The sequence below is a fragment of the Dromaius novaehollandiae genome, chromosome Z (genome assembly GCF_036370855.1).
Source record: "Dromaius novaehollandiae isolate bDroNov1 chromosome Z, bDroNov1.hap1, whole genome shotgun sequence".
In the NCBI taxonomy this organism is placed as follows: Eukaryota; Metazoa; Chordata; class Aves; order Casuariiformes; family Dromaiidae; genus Dromaius; species Dromaius novaehollandiae.
Genome location: NC_088132.1, coordinates 17236701 through 17251405, shown reverse-complemented (window position 1 = coordinate 17251405; position 14705 = coordinate 17236701). Strand labels below are relative to the sequence as shown.

Below are 14705 nucleotides of genomic sequence, written 5' to 3'. Positions count from 1 at the left end.
CAGTTCTGTTTTCTGCCCAAGGGTTGGGGTTTGTTTTTTTTCTAACACAAGTCTTCTTCGCAGGAATGTTTTATGACCACAGACTATTTTGTGGCTAGTGATGTCATGTTTAAGTCTAGAAGCATAGCAACAGAGATAAAACTGCTGCAAGCACGCTTCAGATGAGGCAGGATGTGGTGTCTGGCAGTATATTCAGGGAAAGAATATCTGTTTATAGTAGGAGCAAAAATAAGTTCCTAGAATATCAGCAAAGGTATACATTTACACCAAGTCAGCTACTTTGCAACAGTGCCCACTTCTGGGGATGAAGTGGAAATATACATAAATGTAACTGGCAAAATCAAGTCCATGTGCTGACTAAAAATAACTAATATGTGTATCTGCAAGTATATCCACACTCTGAGTCACTAACGGTTAAAACATTAAGGGTAACAGAAGCAGGCTGACCTGCTGGAAAGCAGCTTTGCAGAGAAGAACCTGAGGGATAACATGATCATGAGCCAGCAACACACCTTGGTGGTGAAGGCCGATGGTATCCTGAGTTGCATCAGGCACAGCATTGGCAGCAGGCTGAGGGAGGTGATCCTTCCCCTCTGTTCAGCACTGGTGAGACGCATCTGGAGTGCTGGGTCCAGTCCAAGGGTCCACAGTACAAGAGAGACATGGACACGAGCAGCTAATCCCGGACACCATTTCCAAGCATATGAAGGATAAGGTGATCACAAGTAGTCAGCCTGGCCTCACAAAGCGGAAATCCTGCTTAATCAATCTGATAGCCTTCTATGACGGAACGACTAGGTTAGAGGAGGGGAGAGCAGTGGATGTTGTCTCCCTTGACTTCAGGAAGGCTTCTGACACTGTGTCCCATAACATCCTCACAGGCAAGGTCAGGAAGCACAGGACAGATGAACAGACAGTGGGGTGGATTGAGAACCAGTTGAACGGCAGAGCTCAGACGGTTGTGATCAATGGGGCAAAGTCTAGTTGGAGGCCTGCAGCTAGCAGTGTACCCCAGCAGTAAATACACGGTCCAATCCTCTTCAACTTATTATCAACGACCTGCATGAAGGGACAGAGCGCACTCTCAGCAAGCTTGCTGATGATACAAAATTGGGAAGAGTGGCTGATACACTGTTTTTTTGTACTGCCATTCAGAGGGACCTCAACAGGCTGGAGAGATGGGCAGAGAGGAACCTCATGGAGTCCAACAAAGGGAAATGCAGGGTCCTGCCCCTGGTGAGCAATAACCCTATGCAGCAGTACAGGCTGGGGGCTGACCTGCTGGAAAACAGCTCTGCAGACAAGGACCTGGGAGTCCTGGTGGACAAGGTGACCACAAGCCAGCGATGTGGCCTTGTGGCCAAGAGGGCCAATGGTATCCTGGGCTGCATTAGGCAGAGTGTTGCCAGCAGGTCAAGGGAGGTGATTCTCCCCCTCCCCTCAGCCCTGGTGAGGCCACACCTGGAGTGCTGGGTCCTGTGCTGGGCTCCCCAATACAAGAGAGACATGGAGCTACTGGAGTGAGTCCAGCAAAGGGCTACTAAGCATCTCTCCTATGAGGAAAAGCTGAGAGCTGGGCCTGTTCAGCCTGGAGAAGAGAAGGCTGAGGGGGGATGTTATCAATGTCTACAAGTATCTGAAGGGAGGTTGTAAAGAGAATGAGGCCAGATTCTTCCCAGCGGTGCCCAGTGACAGCACAAGAGGTAACAGGCACGAACTGAAACATAGGAAGTTTTCTCTGAACTTAAGGAAAAACTTCTTTACTATGAGTGTGACAGAGCACTAGAACAGGCTGCCCAGAGAGGCTGTGGAGTCTCCATTCTGGGAGATATTCAAAAGCCTTCTAAACAGGGTCCTGGGCAACCTGCTTTAGTTGACCCTGTATGAGCAGTGGGTTGGACTAGATGATCTCCAGAGGTCTATTCCAACCTAAACCATTCTGTGAAGTTGGAAATCAGTCAGCATTTGATGTACTCCACAACAGAAAGAGACAAACTATAAGATGTGGTTTCTTGAATTACTGATTTGATTTATTACTTGTTAACATTACAATGGTTATCTTAGTCAGTAAGGCTATATCCTCACAGCCTATTACAGCAAGGAAACAGTGACATCCACACAGGGCTCTCCAGTGTACCCCTTCCTCCAGGTAAGATAATACCTCCTACTTTGTTCCAAGTTGGCTAGGCACCGTAAAAATGACTTTCCAAGTGGTACTAAAGCAGTGTCAGATGCAGAATATTCAAGATCTAGCACTATGTCTGGATATGAACAAGCTGAAGGGGTGGGGGGGGAGAATAAAGTGTGATGCTTTCCTTTCAACACTCAGATGGCATTTTAAATCCACCTTGGAATACAGTATTCTTGCCAAAAAACTCTTATTCCCAGCAAACACTGCCTTACTACAACACCAACATTCATGAAAGTATGACTAAATCAAGTTCCAAATAACCCCACACACAAATTAAATATTCAGCCCAGAATGGTAGAAAGTTTCATCAAAATCAGTCAGGCAATTTGTGGGAACAGGTGCTGAACGACTGTTCCCTGATCACTTCTAACAATGGTTATTTATGTAACTGTATACGCGGCAGAATGGAATGAACTTTCTTCAAAGACACTGAGAAGATTCCCTGAGAATATGTTCGCCTGGTCAGTGTACTAAGTAAAACAAACAAAAAAATTACGTAAGATCATCGGATGATTAACTAGGTGTTTATAAGGACACTTGTCATTCACAAGTGTATACACACAAATTACGAACAAAAGTTGTCAAGTAAACAGTAGACAGTCAAGCTGTATCTCATGCAAATCAGTGATTAATTTCTAACGTACCGAAGCAAGAATAACTGAAAGGCAATTTATTAAAAAAAAAAAAAAAAAAGTACTTGTTTCCATAGAAGTAAATTTCTTTTTCCAGTTTTTCTTCCTTTTAATGACTGGCATAGTTCTAAGAGCATTTTGAACAAAGTGTCACCGAAGAGCAGTTGAATTTGCGGTATGACAAAACTAACTCTTTCAATACACTAAATACACTAAATCCATAAGCACAGAAATAGGTTACATTCTTCAAATATATTCTCCTAGTTCAACTTCAAAGTACTTCTAGAGCAGGTTATTATAAATACGTAAGGCAATACAACACTGTGCTCACACTACACAAGGGTACCTGTAGCAATGCAATACTGGAATTAGTACCTACTTACTACCACTGTTAGAAGACCTCTGTCTTGTAACATCAGGCCATGAACAACTTAGAAGAATGTAGAAGCTGCACTTACACAACCATGAATGACCGTGCACAGTGCCGAAAAATAATACTGCATTACTTCCAAAAAAAGCCCGACAAGTAGTTCACTAATTTTTAATCACATTAATTTGCCTACAAGTCCCAGCAGGACAGTTCATTTTATTATGGGTTATACAGCCCATACAGAAACCTCTCAAGAAAGCATGCTACCACTGCAGAAGAACTCTTAAGATACATTACCTACTAATTTTATCTTACAGTGTGATCTAAGAGGATAAATTCCTAGGTCACCTTAAACCAGTCATTCCACCTGACAATCAAGAGCTTTAATCACTTACAGAAGTGCCTTTAAGTATCTTCTGAGGTTTTCTTTTCCAAGAACTAGAGCAGTACCTAGATCTAGCAGTAAGGATGAGCGATTCTATAAGGCACACAGCAGAGCATTTTTGTTTTTTAATTACAGAAGTCAGAAGACTAAGTGATGTCAATCTTTACTCTGCACAGGCATAACATGGTCCCTGAAACAAGTTTCTTGAACAGAAAATACATAAGTGTAAACAAGTTAAAGTTCAATAAGTAAAACTTGGTTAACTTTTTGGGGGGTTTTTTGTTGGTTTTTTTTTCCCCCCCAGAGTTTACCCATAGGGTAAGTTAGTCTGAACAAACCAGAAGAATCCAGAACCTCCTGTTGCTTACTTACAGAAAGGAAGGAAAGCAGACTTCTCGAACTTCCACTGTTCTCAATCTCAACACTTACATACAAACCTTGCTCTTCCTGCATGGAAGAGGGCTAATGGAATTGTGACTTTCATGTAATATTTTCCAGAAGTTAACACTTCAAGACATCTGAAATACAGAGCACATTTCATGGAGAGTTCCCTGTTGAACACTGTCAAGGAAGGTTTTCTTCTTGTCAAGAGCAACTTTATGTAAGTGTCTTTACACAAGGGTATAGCGCACTGGCCAAATGCTGCAATTTTGTGTACCAGCCAAGAGCTTTCTTTTTTTCATATCATTTCAAGAGTCCTTCACAGGATTTGAGTTTAACAAGACTAAAGAAGAAAAACCCATGACTTAGAAATGACTCTTGGCTGGCATCACTGCCAAATCAATAGAATTGCCTACTTTTATTCAAGGCTTTATTCAAAAAAGGAAATCAGACTTCAAATCTAAATCTCAATATCATCTTGGACACTGGAGGTCTGTTCATCTAGGGTAAGCATTCAAACATATCTCCAACCAGTTTCTCTGGCAAACTTGAGTAAAAATTCAAAATCAGTTTTTTAGTATGTAACAGTGAGACCAATGCAAGAAAATTTCAATAGCCTTTAGTAGACTACATTACACATTTAGCTCACAGACTTCTGCAATTGGCAAAGTCTGCTCAGTTTTACTTATATTTTCAAAACAGAAAGAGAACCTGAACAGTATTTTTTTATTGCATAAGGAAAACTGTAGCCCAGACCTTGATTCATCTAGTACCTGAAGGGAGTGCGTTAGGATACTAGAGTTTTTAAACTGGCATTAACCACATCCAGAGGATGCATGCACAATGTCAAGTTTTAAAAACAACTGTGTACTGCAACTACTTCATAAAGAAATGCTGTTATCTCACCTCCTACAGACATAAAAATTAAATGAAAGGAGATTTAGTAGCTGACTGTATAAAGGAATTGATCATCTTTTTATGAATTGGAATGTTTAAGGTGTGCTATCTGAAAGTCTTTGTAGCTCCAGGAGGTCCACTTTGTCCTCAAGAATTTCTATTATTAATAGCAGATGTTCCAATTCACATACAGGCTGCCTCATCAAAAAACATTTTGTCTTTAGGTCATGCTGTTAAAACTTCCCATCTCCTTTTGTATTTGTACATGGGACAGTTCTACCTCTAACAATGACATTTTTGAAAGTAATGTATCAGCAATTTTTGATGGTCCAGAAAAGTGTTCCTAGGCTTGCAGAAGGAAACTCCACTCTGACAATCCATTATAACACAAGAATAAAAAAAAAAGCAAATAACCCCAACCAAGCATCATTAAGCACAGACTGCACCTCCAGGAGGTTTAGTGACTCCCTGTCTCACCTCTATAGAAGACATGGTTTTAAAGTACATATTGGCTTTATCAGACGCATCCCATGTCTAGCCAGGTTTTTGCATATGCACTGTGTAGCCATAAAGAGACCCTGGCTCTCTTTTTTTTTGCTTAGCACTTATGAATCATTCCCTGTAATTCCCATCCTCCTTGCTGCTGGCGTTGTAAGCATAGATGCTAACAGAAGTACCTATCAGTTTCATACAACAATTAATTATAATAAAAGGTTTAGTTTCCTAAATGTGGAATAATTGAAGTTATGACCTTAAGGTTAATCTTAAGGAAATAATATTAATAATATTAATCTTAGGAGGCAAGAAATACCAAAAGAAACTCCAGGTCACCCTTCACCAATGCTTTTCATCATTTCATCTTTTAACCTCTAGTAAGCTCTTCAATGAATGCAGAATCCAAGCAGAAAGCAACAGCGATTTTACAAACTCATGATTTTTGCTTGCCACTAAAAGCACCTCAATATACACAGTTTTATTAGAAATCCTATCATTGATTATATGTTCTCAAAGATTTGTATTAACTTTTTAGTTCCTATAGCTTGGATTTAGCGGACTGCTGTTAAAAATAGCTAATTAGGATGGCAGATCACCCCCTCATTTCAGGGGGGAGAATTTACTCAACAATGAAAAAAAATTCAAATCATTGCTCTGTCTTGCTTGCTCTCCCTTATTACTCTTTTCAGAATAGACTACATCAGTAGATGGAACTGCAGGACAAGGAATTTCTCAGACAGATCTGGATCCATATCCTCTGAGAACAGAACACAGGTAGATCATATTTCAAAAACTACACCAATTAAACAGAAAATTACCATTTGGAGAACATGACCCAAATCAGACTCAGTTCTGCCACTCTCCTTCACAAGAGGTTCACATTTCAAAGTAGCCTACAAGAATGCTTGAAGGTGTGACCGCTATACCACCAAATCACACCAACACTTTAACACGAATTAATTATTAAATCAGAGACAGTGCTCTTTTGACTGCTTACGTACATCATACAACAGCTAACGATCTGCCCTTGACTCAATAAAAAAAAAAAAAGGTAGTCATAATCTCAAAAGATATCCAACATCTTACTCTCAATAAATCATAATCTAGATAGGTACCTGTGTTCTAGAAAACTCCCGCAGTACTCACTGCAAAGTTTAAAGCAAGCGGAACTCCTACCAAGGAAGCACATGGAACTTCCAATATTTAAGAAAGCCTTTTCTAGAGTTATAGTGACAACAGCCACTTTGAACAAAGCACAAGTTGTGTGAACACACTGTCCTTGTTCAACTCTGTACACAAAGAGAATGTTTGGCAAGCTGTATTATAAAGCCACACAAAGCCACACAACCTAGGAAATTATAGTATCCTGTTGCTGACACTGTCATGAACTACACGCCTACTTCAGGACAGACACCACTATAAATGTCCACTAGTCATCCTGCTACTTAATTAATATAGCTAACTTTCTTTAAAAAAATGCATACTTTTCCAGAAGTTCTATAATTAATGATAAGTAGAGAAGCCTAAGTTAACGGCCACACTGTCCAACAAAATGGTGCTCTTTACATTACTACTACAGAATTGTTTGTATAGCGCACAGGCAGTGCTAAAACATTTTACCTTTCTGTTTGGACTAACTACAGTCCAAAAAAGCTTCCGATGCACAAGATTAGTGCCAACATGAAAACAGCGGAAAGCCAAGAGTTGCAAGAAATGATTCCTTGACATAAGCAGAATATCAAGTTGAAGGCAGTCATTCTCAGTCTCAAGCAAGGACAGACGCTCTACAAGATTCAAGTCTGCAACTCTTCCAAGTTAAACTTTTCAGTAAGAAATATCTTCTTTTGGAGAGTACTTCTTCCTTTATTATTGGGTGAGATGCAAAACAAGTTTTATTTTGATATGACATGTTCTTCTCAGATGTAATTCTCAATCCCATTAAAGGAATATTTGCTCATTAACTCCTAGTTGGAAGAAAAAGTTATGGAAACAAGTCTTCTTTTCTTCAGCAATTCTAAGCAGTCTTCCAATCGGGGGGGTGGGGGGAAGTTCACAGTGTCTTCCGTCTCACAGTGAGTCTTACCTGACACTTTTGTAACAAAAATGTATGCCAAAAAATAAAGGTGCATGGGAATCCTTAGAAGCATGGAAAGACTTCCTTGTGCTGCTTAGAGTTGTCAGGTACCTCCTGTATGATGGAATGGACTCTTATAGCACAGGCAACTGAAGTTCAGCAACAGTGATGCCAGGGAGAGCAAATGACTATCTGCAGCTTGTAAGGATACCTGTAATGAAGAACTAGTTATTATCTGACCTTCCGTAATCAATGACAAAAGTCTAAAAAGAATTACAAGGAAGAACCAAGTATGTGAGCGCAGTTATTTTAGCATAATTAACAGTCAAATGATTAGGAATGGAGATCTAATTAACAGCTTTTAAAGAAAGGAATCATCTCAAGACAATTGCCTTCAGTATAAACAATATCAATACTTGATCATATTTCATCACTGTCAGGCAATTCTCATCATCCAATTGTCAGTCCAGGGCACGCATCAGGTTTGTTCTGCATTTAAGTTTTTCTTGGAAACATACAATTTGCAACAGCTTCCAAATTAAGTTAAGAAAACCACAAGTGCTAAACTATCATACCTAGCTTACATAAATAAATATACAGGCCACAAAACATATCCTTAAAGTAGGCTGTCATTTCCTACAAGTTATACTGATTCTGGTTTTTCAGGTTCCTAATATTGAAGCCATATCTGCAAATTAGCATAAAAAACACTGTTTTCACACATACTGAAGATTTTCCTTCAGTTTGTCTAAGCGTTTTGAGTAACATGTACAAAGGATTGCAAAGTTCCATTAATAACTCCATAGTGAAAACGTAGCAAGAAGCTGATTTAACACTTCTGAAATTATATAAACCTATAAGTACCCTGTTAATAGGGCTACTAATCTTCATAACAAGTCAATCTGAAGTACACACTACGAATGTTTCCAGAATTTGGGGATGTAGTCTTATCTGCCCTGAAGGCTCCAGATCCCTTTCTTTTATCCAGCTATAGCAGCACTACCAGCTTCATCAAAGAACACTAAACACTTCCTTTCTAAGACAGTTGGAAATTATTTCTTCAAGACACAAAAATGTAGCTGCTCAAGTTGAAGATTTCTCACACTCAGATTCTGCCTCAAGCAGATGGGTTTTGGACAGTTTCAACCAAAAGTGTTATAATTTTTTAACAAAATAAAGCTGGGAGAAGATTGTGTTAAGAAATTCTATTGTTTTATGAATAGGCTTGGTACTCCCATTCTTTGGGGCAAGCCTCCGCAAATAATGCTCTTCTATCTTTCAGGGAATTCAACCAATCTCTAAGTTTTTAACTACACAGTTTATAGGCCTGAAGTTTGGAAGCTTAAATTCATGACACTCTATCCACTAGTCACAGGCCAGGCCAAGACAGCAGAAGCTAAACTCATGTATAGAAAAGGCTGTAGGAAAACCAAGGCATGTCCTGCAGCCAGATTTATAATTCTGTGTTCCACTGAAGCTGTTTTACCACAAGGATGCTCTCAAATAAAACTTAAGCCCCTCCATTTCTCCTATACTCAATCTTTTCAGTTAAAACTATAAAAACAAAACCCTAAGCACTTGGATATTACAGCATTGGCCTGACAAACTATATACTTAGGAGTCAGCTTGCACAAGTAACTAACAAGATACATGCTACCATATTTTCCTGTACATAACAGCTCAGCTTCACTTCTAATGGAGTAAATCTGATTTGCTGTCTTACTTCAATTTGTTTCTGACACTAAGCAACTAAATAACTTCAATACTACCACTTCTACCTACTGACTTTAATCTTCCATGAAACAGGTTTGGAGTGTCTTTTTCACAAACAACATAACTTACTAGCAATTTCTATCACTGCCTCATACCCGTACTCAGATGAAACGTTTGGGCTCCATTCCTCTGGCAAGCGCTATGGAAAGCAAACTGAGATGAAGATTTCTTTAATAAAAGATAGTTGTGTAAATTTTCACAGAATTCAAATTCCAAGGGCATGGCAGAGAATGAAGGAAGAAGTCAAAATAAGATTATATTGCTTTTATGTTCCATAAACAATACATACTGCTCTAAGGGCTTTTAAAGCTACCACTTAAAAGCGCAGGCTACTGAAGTACATAGAAATAAACCTGCACACTATTGTAAGACAGAAGTTCAAATTAATATGCATGTGGTCTTATGGATAATGTTAAGTTCTGTGGCAACTTCTCAAACTGAAACCTCAATATATTTTTACTGCTCATTTTTTCCAGCATTGCAACTTCAAGCTGGAAATCCCACAATAACATCTTAGTCTGTTCTGTTAGGTCACGATGCCTAGAATTCATCTGCTCTAAAATTTCCTTCACTTTCTAAGATATCCTTCACTTTCATTAACGAATACTGAGAATTTAACTATTCTTATGAAAAAGCGCTAAAAGTTTTCCAGTTATGACAGAGAACATTCTGCCAGAAGTCAGACTGACTTGTTTTACTTTTGTCATCTTCAAACCAACTCCACACAGAGCACACTGTAACTTACCAGTTTAATAAGTTAACACTTAACGATACATCTATAACATTCCCACCTAATGCTTTAGAGTGTAGCAAGTGTATGGCATTATTTATAAACTCCAGCATAGAGAAATATTTGTGTTCCTCCAAGAAACACTCTCCAGCTGATGACATTTTTTTCCCACTAAAGAAAGCAAGAAACATTTCACTACACCTTTCTGTGTTCTATATAGTTCTCTGGCTAACTGTAGGCTAGCTTATTATACCACAGTAAAGAACTACACACACACTGCTATAGCCAATCCTCAGAAAAATCTCCATCGATAGAATGACTTGACTTGTCCAGCTGATACTAAGTTATTTAGTTCTACAGAGAAACTGATCTTGAGGGAATCCAGGGCAACCTCATAGTCCAAATGGTGTAAGTTACAGACTGACCATCTTGTCCGCTCTTCAGTGACACTTCTGCACAGTAAGTCCTCCTAGCAGCGCAAGTGAAAAACTGGAACCAATCTGTTCAATCATGAAGTGCTTTTCCTTGCTGCACTAGAAAAGACTAGTAATACAAAGCACTACGTTGACCACAACACTAGGTTCTTCATCAGTAGTTGTACAGTATTTGAACCCTTAAGAACAGAAGCATGAAATATCATAAGGTCCTACATTTAAGTTTGAAGCTCAGACTACAGCAAACTATAGTATACCAGGCAAATTACACTAACTGGTTGCGGCACTCTTGGTCCAACTCAAACGCAAAGGTGCTCAGTCTAAAAATCTTAGGTTAAGCTGTTCTCACATTTATCACAAGCGAAGAACATGAAGTTTTTGAAATTCAGCACACAAACTGTGGCTGATTTAGACTTCTGTACCCTTATAACCTCATAAAACCTCCTGTTTTTTGAGAAGAAAGGTACTTATTCAGTCAGTCTGCCTGTACCCATCACCTGCTAGGTCACAGTATCTCTGTGAATTCCCAGACAGATTACAAGTGGTACTCAGTAGTACAATCACAGTTTCACTAGCAAACCATCCAGATTTAACCATACTGACTGCTAAACTGATGAAATAGGAAGAGAATGTGTGGACCAGATAGTGTTTTTTCCCCACTAAATGCAGGAATCTTCCCATTTTTTTCCATGTTCTTTAAGCTCAATATACTGCCTTTTGTTCACCTCACATTTCACTGCGAGGAAATTTTTATTCCATTTGCTTTTATCACATCCCTGGGAGAGCTGCAGCTGTTTTCTCCTTTGCTAATTCTCACTGTGTCCAGTTTTAGTTGTGTAAAAGCAATCCTTCTGACCTTTTTTCTACTCGCTAGCACATTAGGATCACAAAAAATGATGCAAGACCATCAAAGAAGCTTCAGAAATTACAATAATTACAAGAAAATAGACACAAGTAGTTCTGGAATCAGTGAAGCTACTAAAAAAAAAAAAAACTACAAAACAACCACTCTAGCTTTACTGAACACCATCCCAGCAGTATTCTAAACTGCATAAACTAAATACTAAACCAATAAATGCTGCTTGTGTAGACAGCTTCATCCATAACAAATTACTATATTTATTAAATACTACTATATTTACTTTTAAAGTAAAACAACTGCTGACTAAAATCCACATATTCAAGATAATTAGTCTGGCTACAGACAGACAATACAGAAAAGCACAACTCAATACAGGCTCATCTCCCTGCTTCTCAGGCGAACTGTGTTCCACACCAAGCTCTGTACTGAAGGAAGAGGTATGCTGGTACAGGCACAGCGCAAAGCTAAGCAAGTTATACAACTTCAAGACCGATGCTTGCATTTAGCCTCCTCAGAGAAACATGAGATTGTAATGGTCTTGACAGACGTGTGCTTGCTCAGAAACACTCCTTCTCATCAGCGTAACACAAGAAATTACGCATTCGCTATTGGTTTGTGGCATGTTTTAGACTACAGCTTCAAAATCTAGACTTAGTATTTAGTCTCTAATGACCACCTCTTAGTCAGAGTTAACAGCGTTTAATTCTTATGGCTGTTTCTGTCTGTGTAGATAGAAACTCTTGCTCACTGACCCAAGGCAGAAATCTCACTCAGCTTAAGTCAGCACCACAACCGTCATCTGTCGTACCAAGCCCCATCCTGCAGAGCCGCCGTCCCAGACATACACCTTGCATCTGACACCTTTTCTCCCAGCTTATATCCGCGCCCGACTCGACCACTCGAGCACCGCCCACGTAACGCAGCCCTGAGGGCCGCGCCGCTCCCAGAGAGAGAGAGGCGGCCCGGGGCGACCCGCTCGGACCCCAGCGCACGCACCCGCACCCGCACCCCCACCCGCGCTGCCGGGGAAGCGCCAGCTCGCGGCGAGCGAGCCCCGCCGGCCCCGCCGCCGCCTCGCGACGAAGCGCCTCCGCCGGCCCGCGGCGGGGCGGACCGGGCCGCGCACGCGGCGCCCGCGCTAACGGCCGAGGCGGGAGCGCGCCGCAGCCCCCCGCGCCGCCGGGCGGTCACGTGCCCGCCGCCGGGAAGCGCCCCCTCCCCTCCCCTCCCCCCCCCCCGCGGGCGCGGGGAGGCAGGTGGGAGGGGTTCGCAACCGCCGGTCCCCGAAAACCGTTAATCCGTCGCGCGGCGCCCGGACGCCGTGGGAGGGGCGCTCCGTAACGACCCTGCAGCGGGTACTGACGGGACATTTCGCTTCGCGCCGCCTCTCCCCTTCCTCCCCCCCACGTGCGGGCCCCGGAGGCGGCGTCCGCCTTGGAAACCGCCCGCGGTACACCCGCGCGAACCGCGCTCCCCGCAGCCGGCCGGGCGGAGGGAGGAAGGCTAGGGACGACCGCCGTGCCCCCTTCCCTCGACGTGGGCACCGCGGAGGGCGGGGGACTGCCTCCCTCTCAGAGACCCCCCCCCCTCCCCCGGCCGCCCTGTCACTTAGGTACTATAGAGGATGGGGGAGGAGCCTTCCTCGGTTCAGGTGGGAAAACAAAAACACAAAGGGCCCTCTCTAGCACCCGCACGCCCTTAGGAAGAAAGGCGGGCAGGAAGAGGGGGGAGGAAGGGACCCGAGCTGGGCCCCGGAGCCTCTTGTCACGCCAGCCGTCCCGGCTCCCTCCTGCCCCTCGCCTCCCTCTAGGCCCGCCGGGACGGGGGTAAACAAAAGCCGGAGTGAGAGGACGACACATGGGTGGGGAAGGGGATCTTCACACAAAGAGCCGAGCGGGAGCAGCGAGGCCCGGGCCGGGAGAACGGGAAAGCCCCCTGCATCTTCACCCTGGCCATCCAGGTAGGGGCGTTTCCGCCTCACCTGCTTGCCCCGGTAGAAGAGGCGCTGGCGGTCGGGGCTCACGCGGAAGGTCTCCTGGATCTTCTCCCGCAGGCACTCGATCTTGGTGAGGCGGCTCAGGTCGTCGATGGTCTGCGTCTCGGTGCCGTCTATGGTGCGGACTTGGATCCACATGGTGCGCGTCTCCCGCTACCTCAGCCGGCCGCGGGGAAGGGAGGGAGGTACCAGGGAGGCGGTGGGAAGCGGGTCCTCTCCCGCTCTCCGAGTGCGCGGCTGTAGTGCGCGAGGGAGAAGGGGAGGGGGCCGGGCGCTTCCCCCGCTCTTTGTTCGGCTCAGTGGGGCAGGATTTTTAAATCCCGCGGAACGGGCGCGAGCCTCCCCGCCCGCCGGGCCGCCGTCCTCGCTCAAGGGGGCGCGGAGAGGCGCGGAGACGCGAGCCGCTCCCTCCCCGCTCCGCGAGGGCCCGCGCCGCCCCCTCCCCGAGGCAGCGCCGCGCGCGGCAGAGTCTGGCGGGAACCGCCACGGCCCGCTCTAACGGGCGCCGCCGGGAGCCATCTCCGAGCCCCGGGGAGTGTTTACCAGGCGCCGCCGCTCTCACATGGAGGTCACGGCGCCAACGCTGATCTCGCGAGAGCCCCCGGCCGCGGCCGTAAAGAGACAACAACACCGGGGCGGGGGGGGGGGGGGGAGAGGGGAAGAGGGAAGCGGGCAGCACCACGCCCCCTCACCCTCTCGCCGCGCTCAGGCCGCCAGCCCTCGCTCCGGCCCCGCGCACGGCCCCGCCCCCTCCGCGCGACGGCCCCGCCCCCGCGGCGCTGCCCGCCCAGCGGCTGGCGCGAGGCCGCGTGGGGGGAGGGGATGGCGCGCGCTGGGGGAAGCGGCCGTTAACGTCTCCATGGCGGCCAAGCGCGGCCGCCTCGCTCGCTCCCCCGCGGGGCGGGCGTACCGGGCCTCTGGGGCCCGCGGGGCCTGCGGCCTGGGCTGGCCGAGGGGCCGGGTGGCGTAAGATCGCCCGATTCCGCATCGACAGCAAGGAAGGCCGTGTCCGCTCGTGAAAATCTAGGCCCCAGCGTCTCCGAAAACGGAGAATGGTTCAACCAGATTTAGCTCTGCCTAAAACATACAGGTTAAGTCTAGGTGATCCTATTATAGATGCAAATGTGGGACAGGTCAAAGGCAGAAAAAAACCTCATTTTTACCGCAAATCAGATGTGGCTTTGATTGTGAAAGTATCCGATACGGGGCTCGCTGGAAACCAGGAAATGGGATCATGGAGACCTGTGCTTTTGAGAGGAATTTGGAGCAGCTGTATTGCCTGAGTAATAAAACTTTGGCAACTGGGTTAAAATTCATACAGACTGACAGGATACAGATGATACCTGTGTAGTTTTGTGGCATTTTTTGTACCAGATGTTATAAATACCTCTGACAGAGTGTTCAATCGGGGAGCAACAGATTGCAACCATCATTTATTGATCTATTAAACACCTTTTGTTAATTAAGCTGTTATTATTAATAGAC

General features: G+C 44.4%; 1 protein-coding gene across 9 annotated transcripts in view; it reads right to left on the bottom strand.

Annotated features, from left to right (window-relative positions):
• The window catches only part of UHRF2 (ubiquitin like with PHD and ring finger domains 2), a 93370-nt gene extending 79488 nt beyond the window's left edge, over positions 1-13882 (bottom strand). For 2 of the 9 annotated variants that reach the window (XM_026097450.2, XM_026097451.2), the window contains exon 1: positions 13206-13882. In XM_026097450.2, the coding sequence (XP_025953235.1) occupies positions 13206-13358 (153 nt within the window). In that variant the 5' untranslated portion in view covers positions 13359-13882. Of the gene's footprint in view, positions 1-512; positions 931-6971; positions 7637-9293; positions 9309-10353; positions 12153-13205 lie in introns of those variants that run through there. The other 7 variants (XM_026097455.2, XM_026097456.2, XM_064501264.1 and 4 more) reach the window with 6 other exon arrangements.
• Positions 13883-14705: the final 823 nt, after the last annotated feature.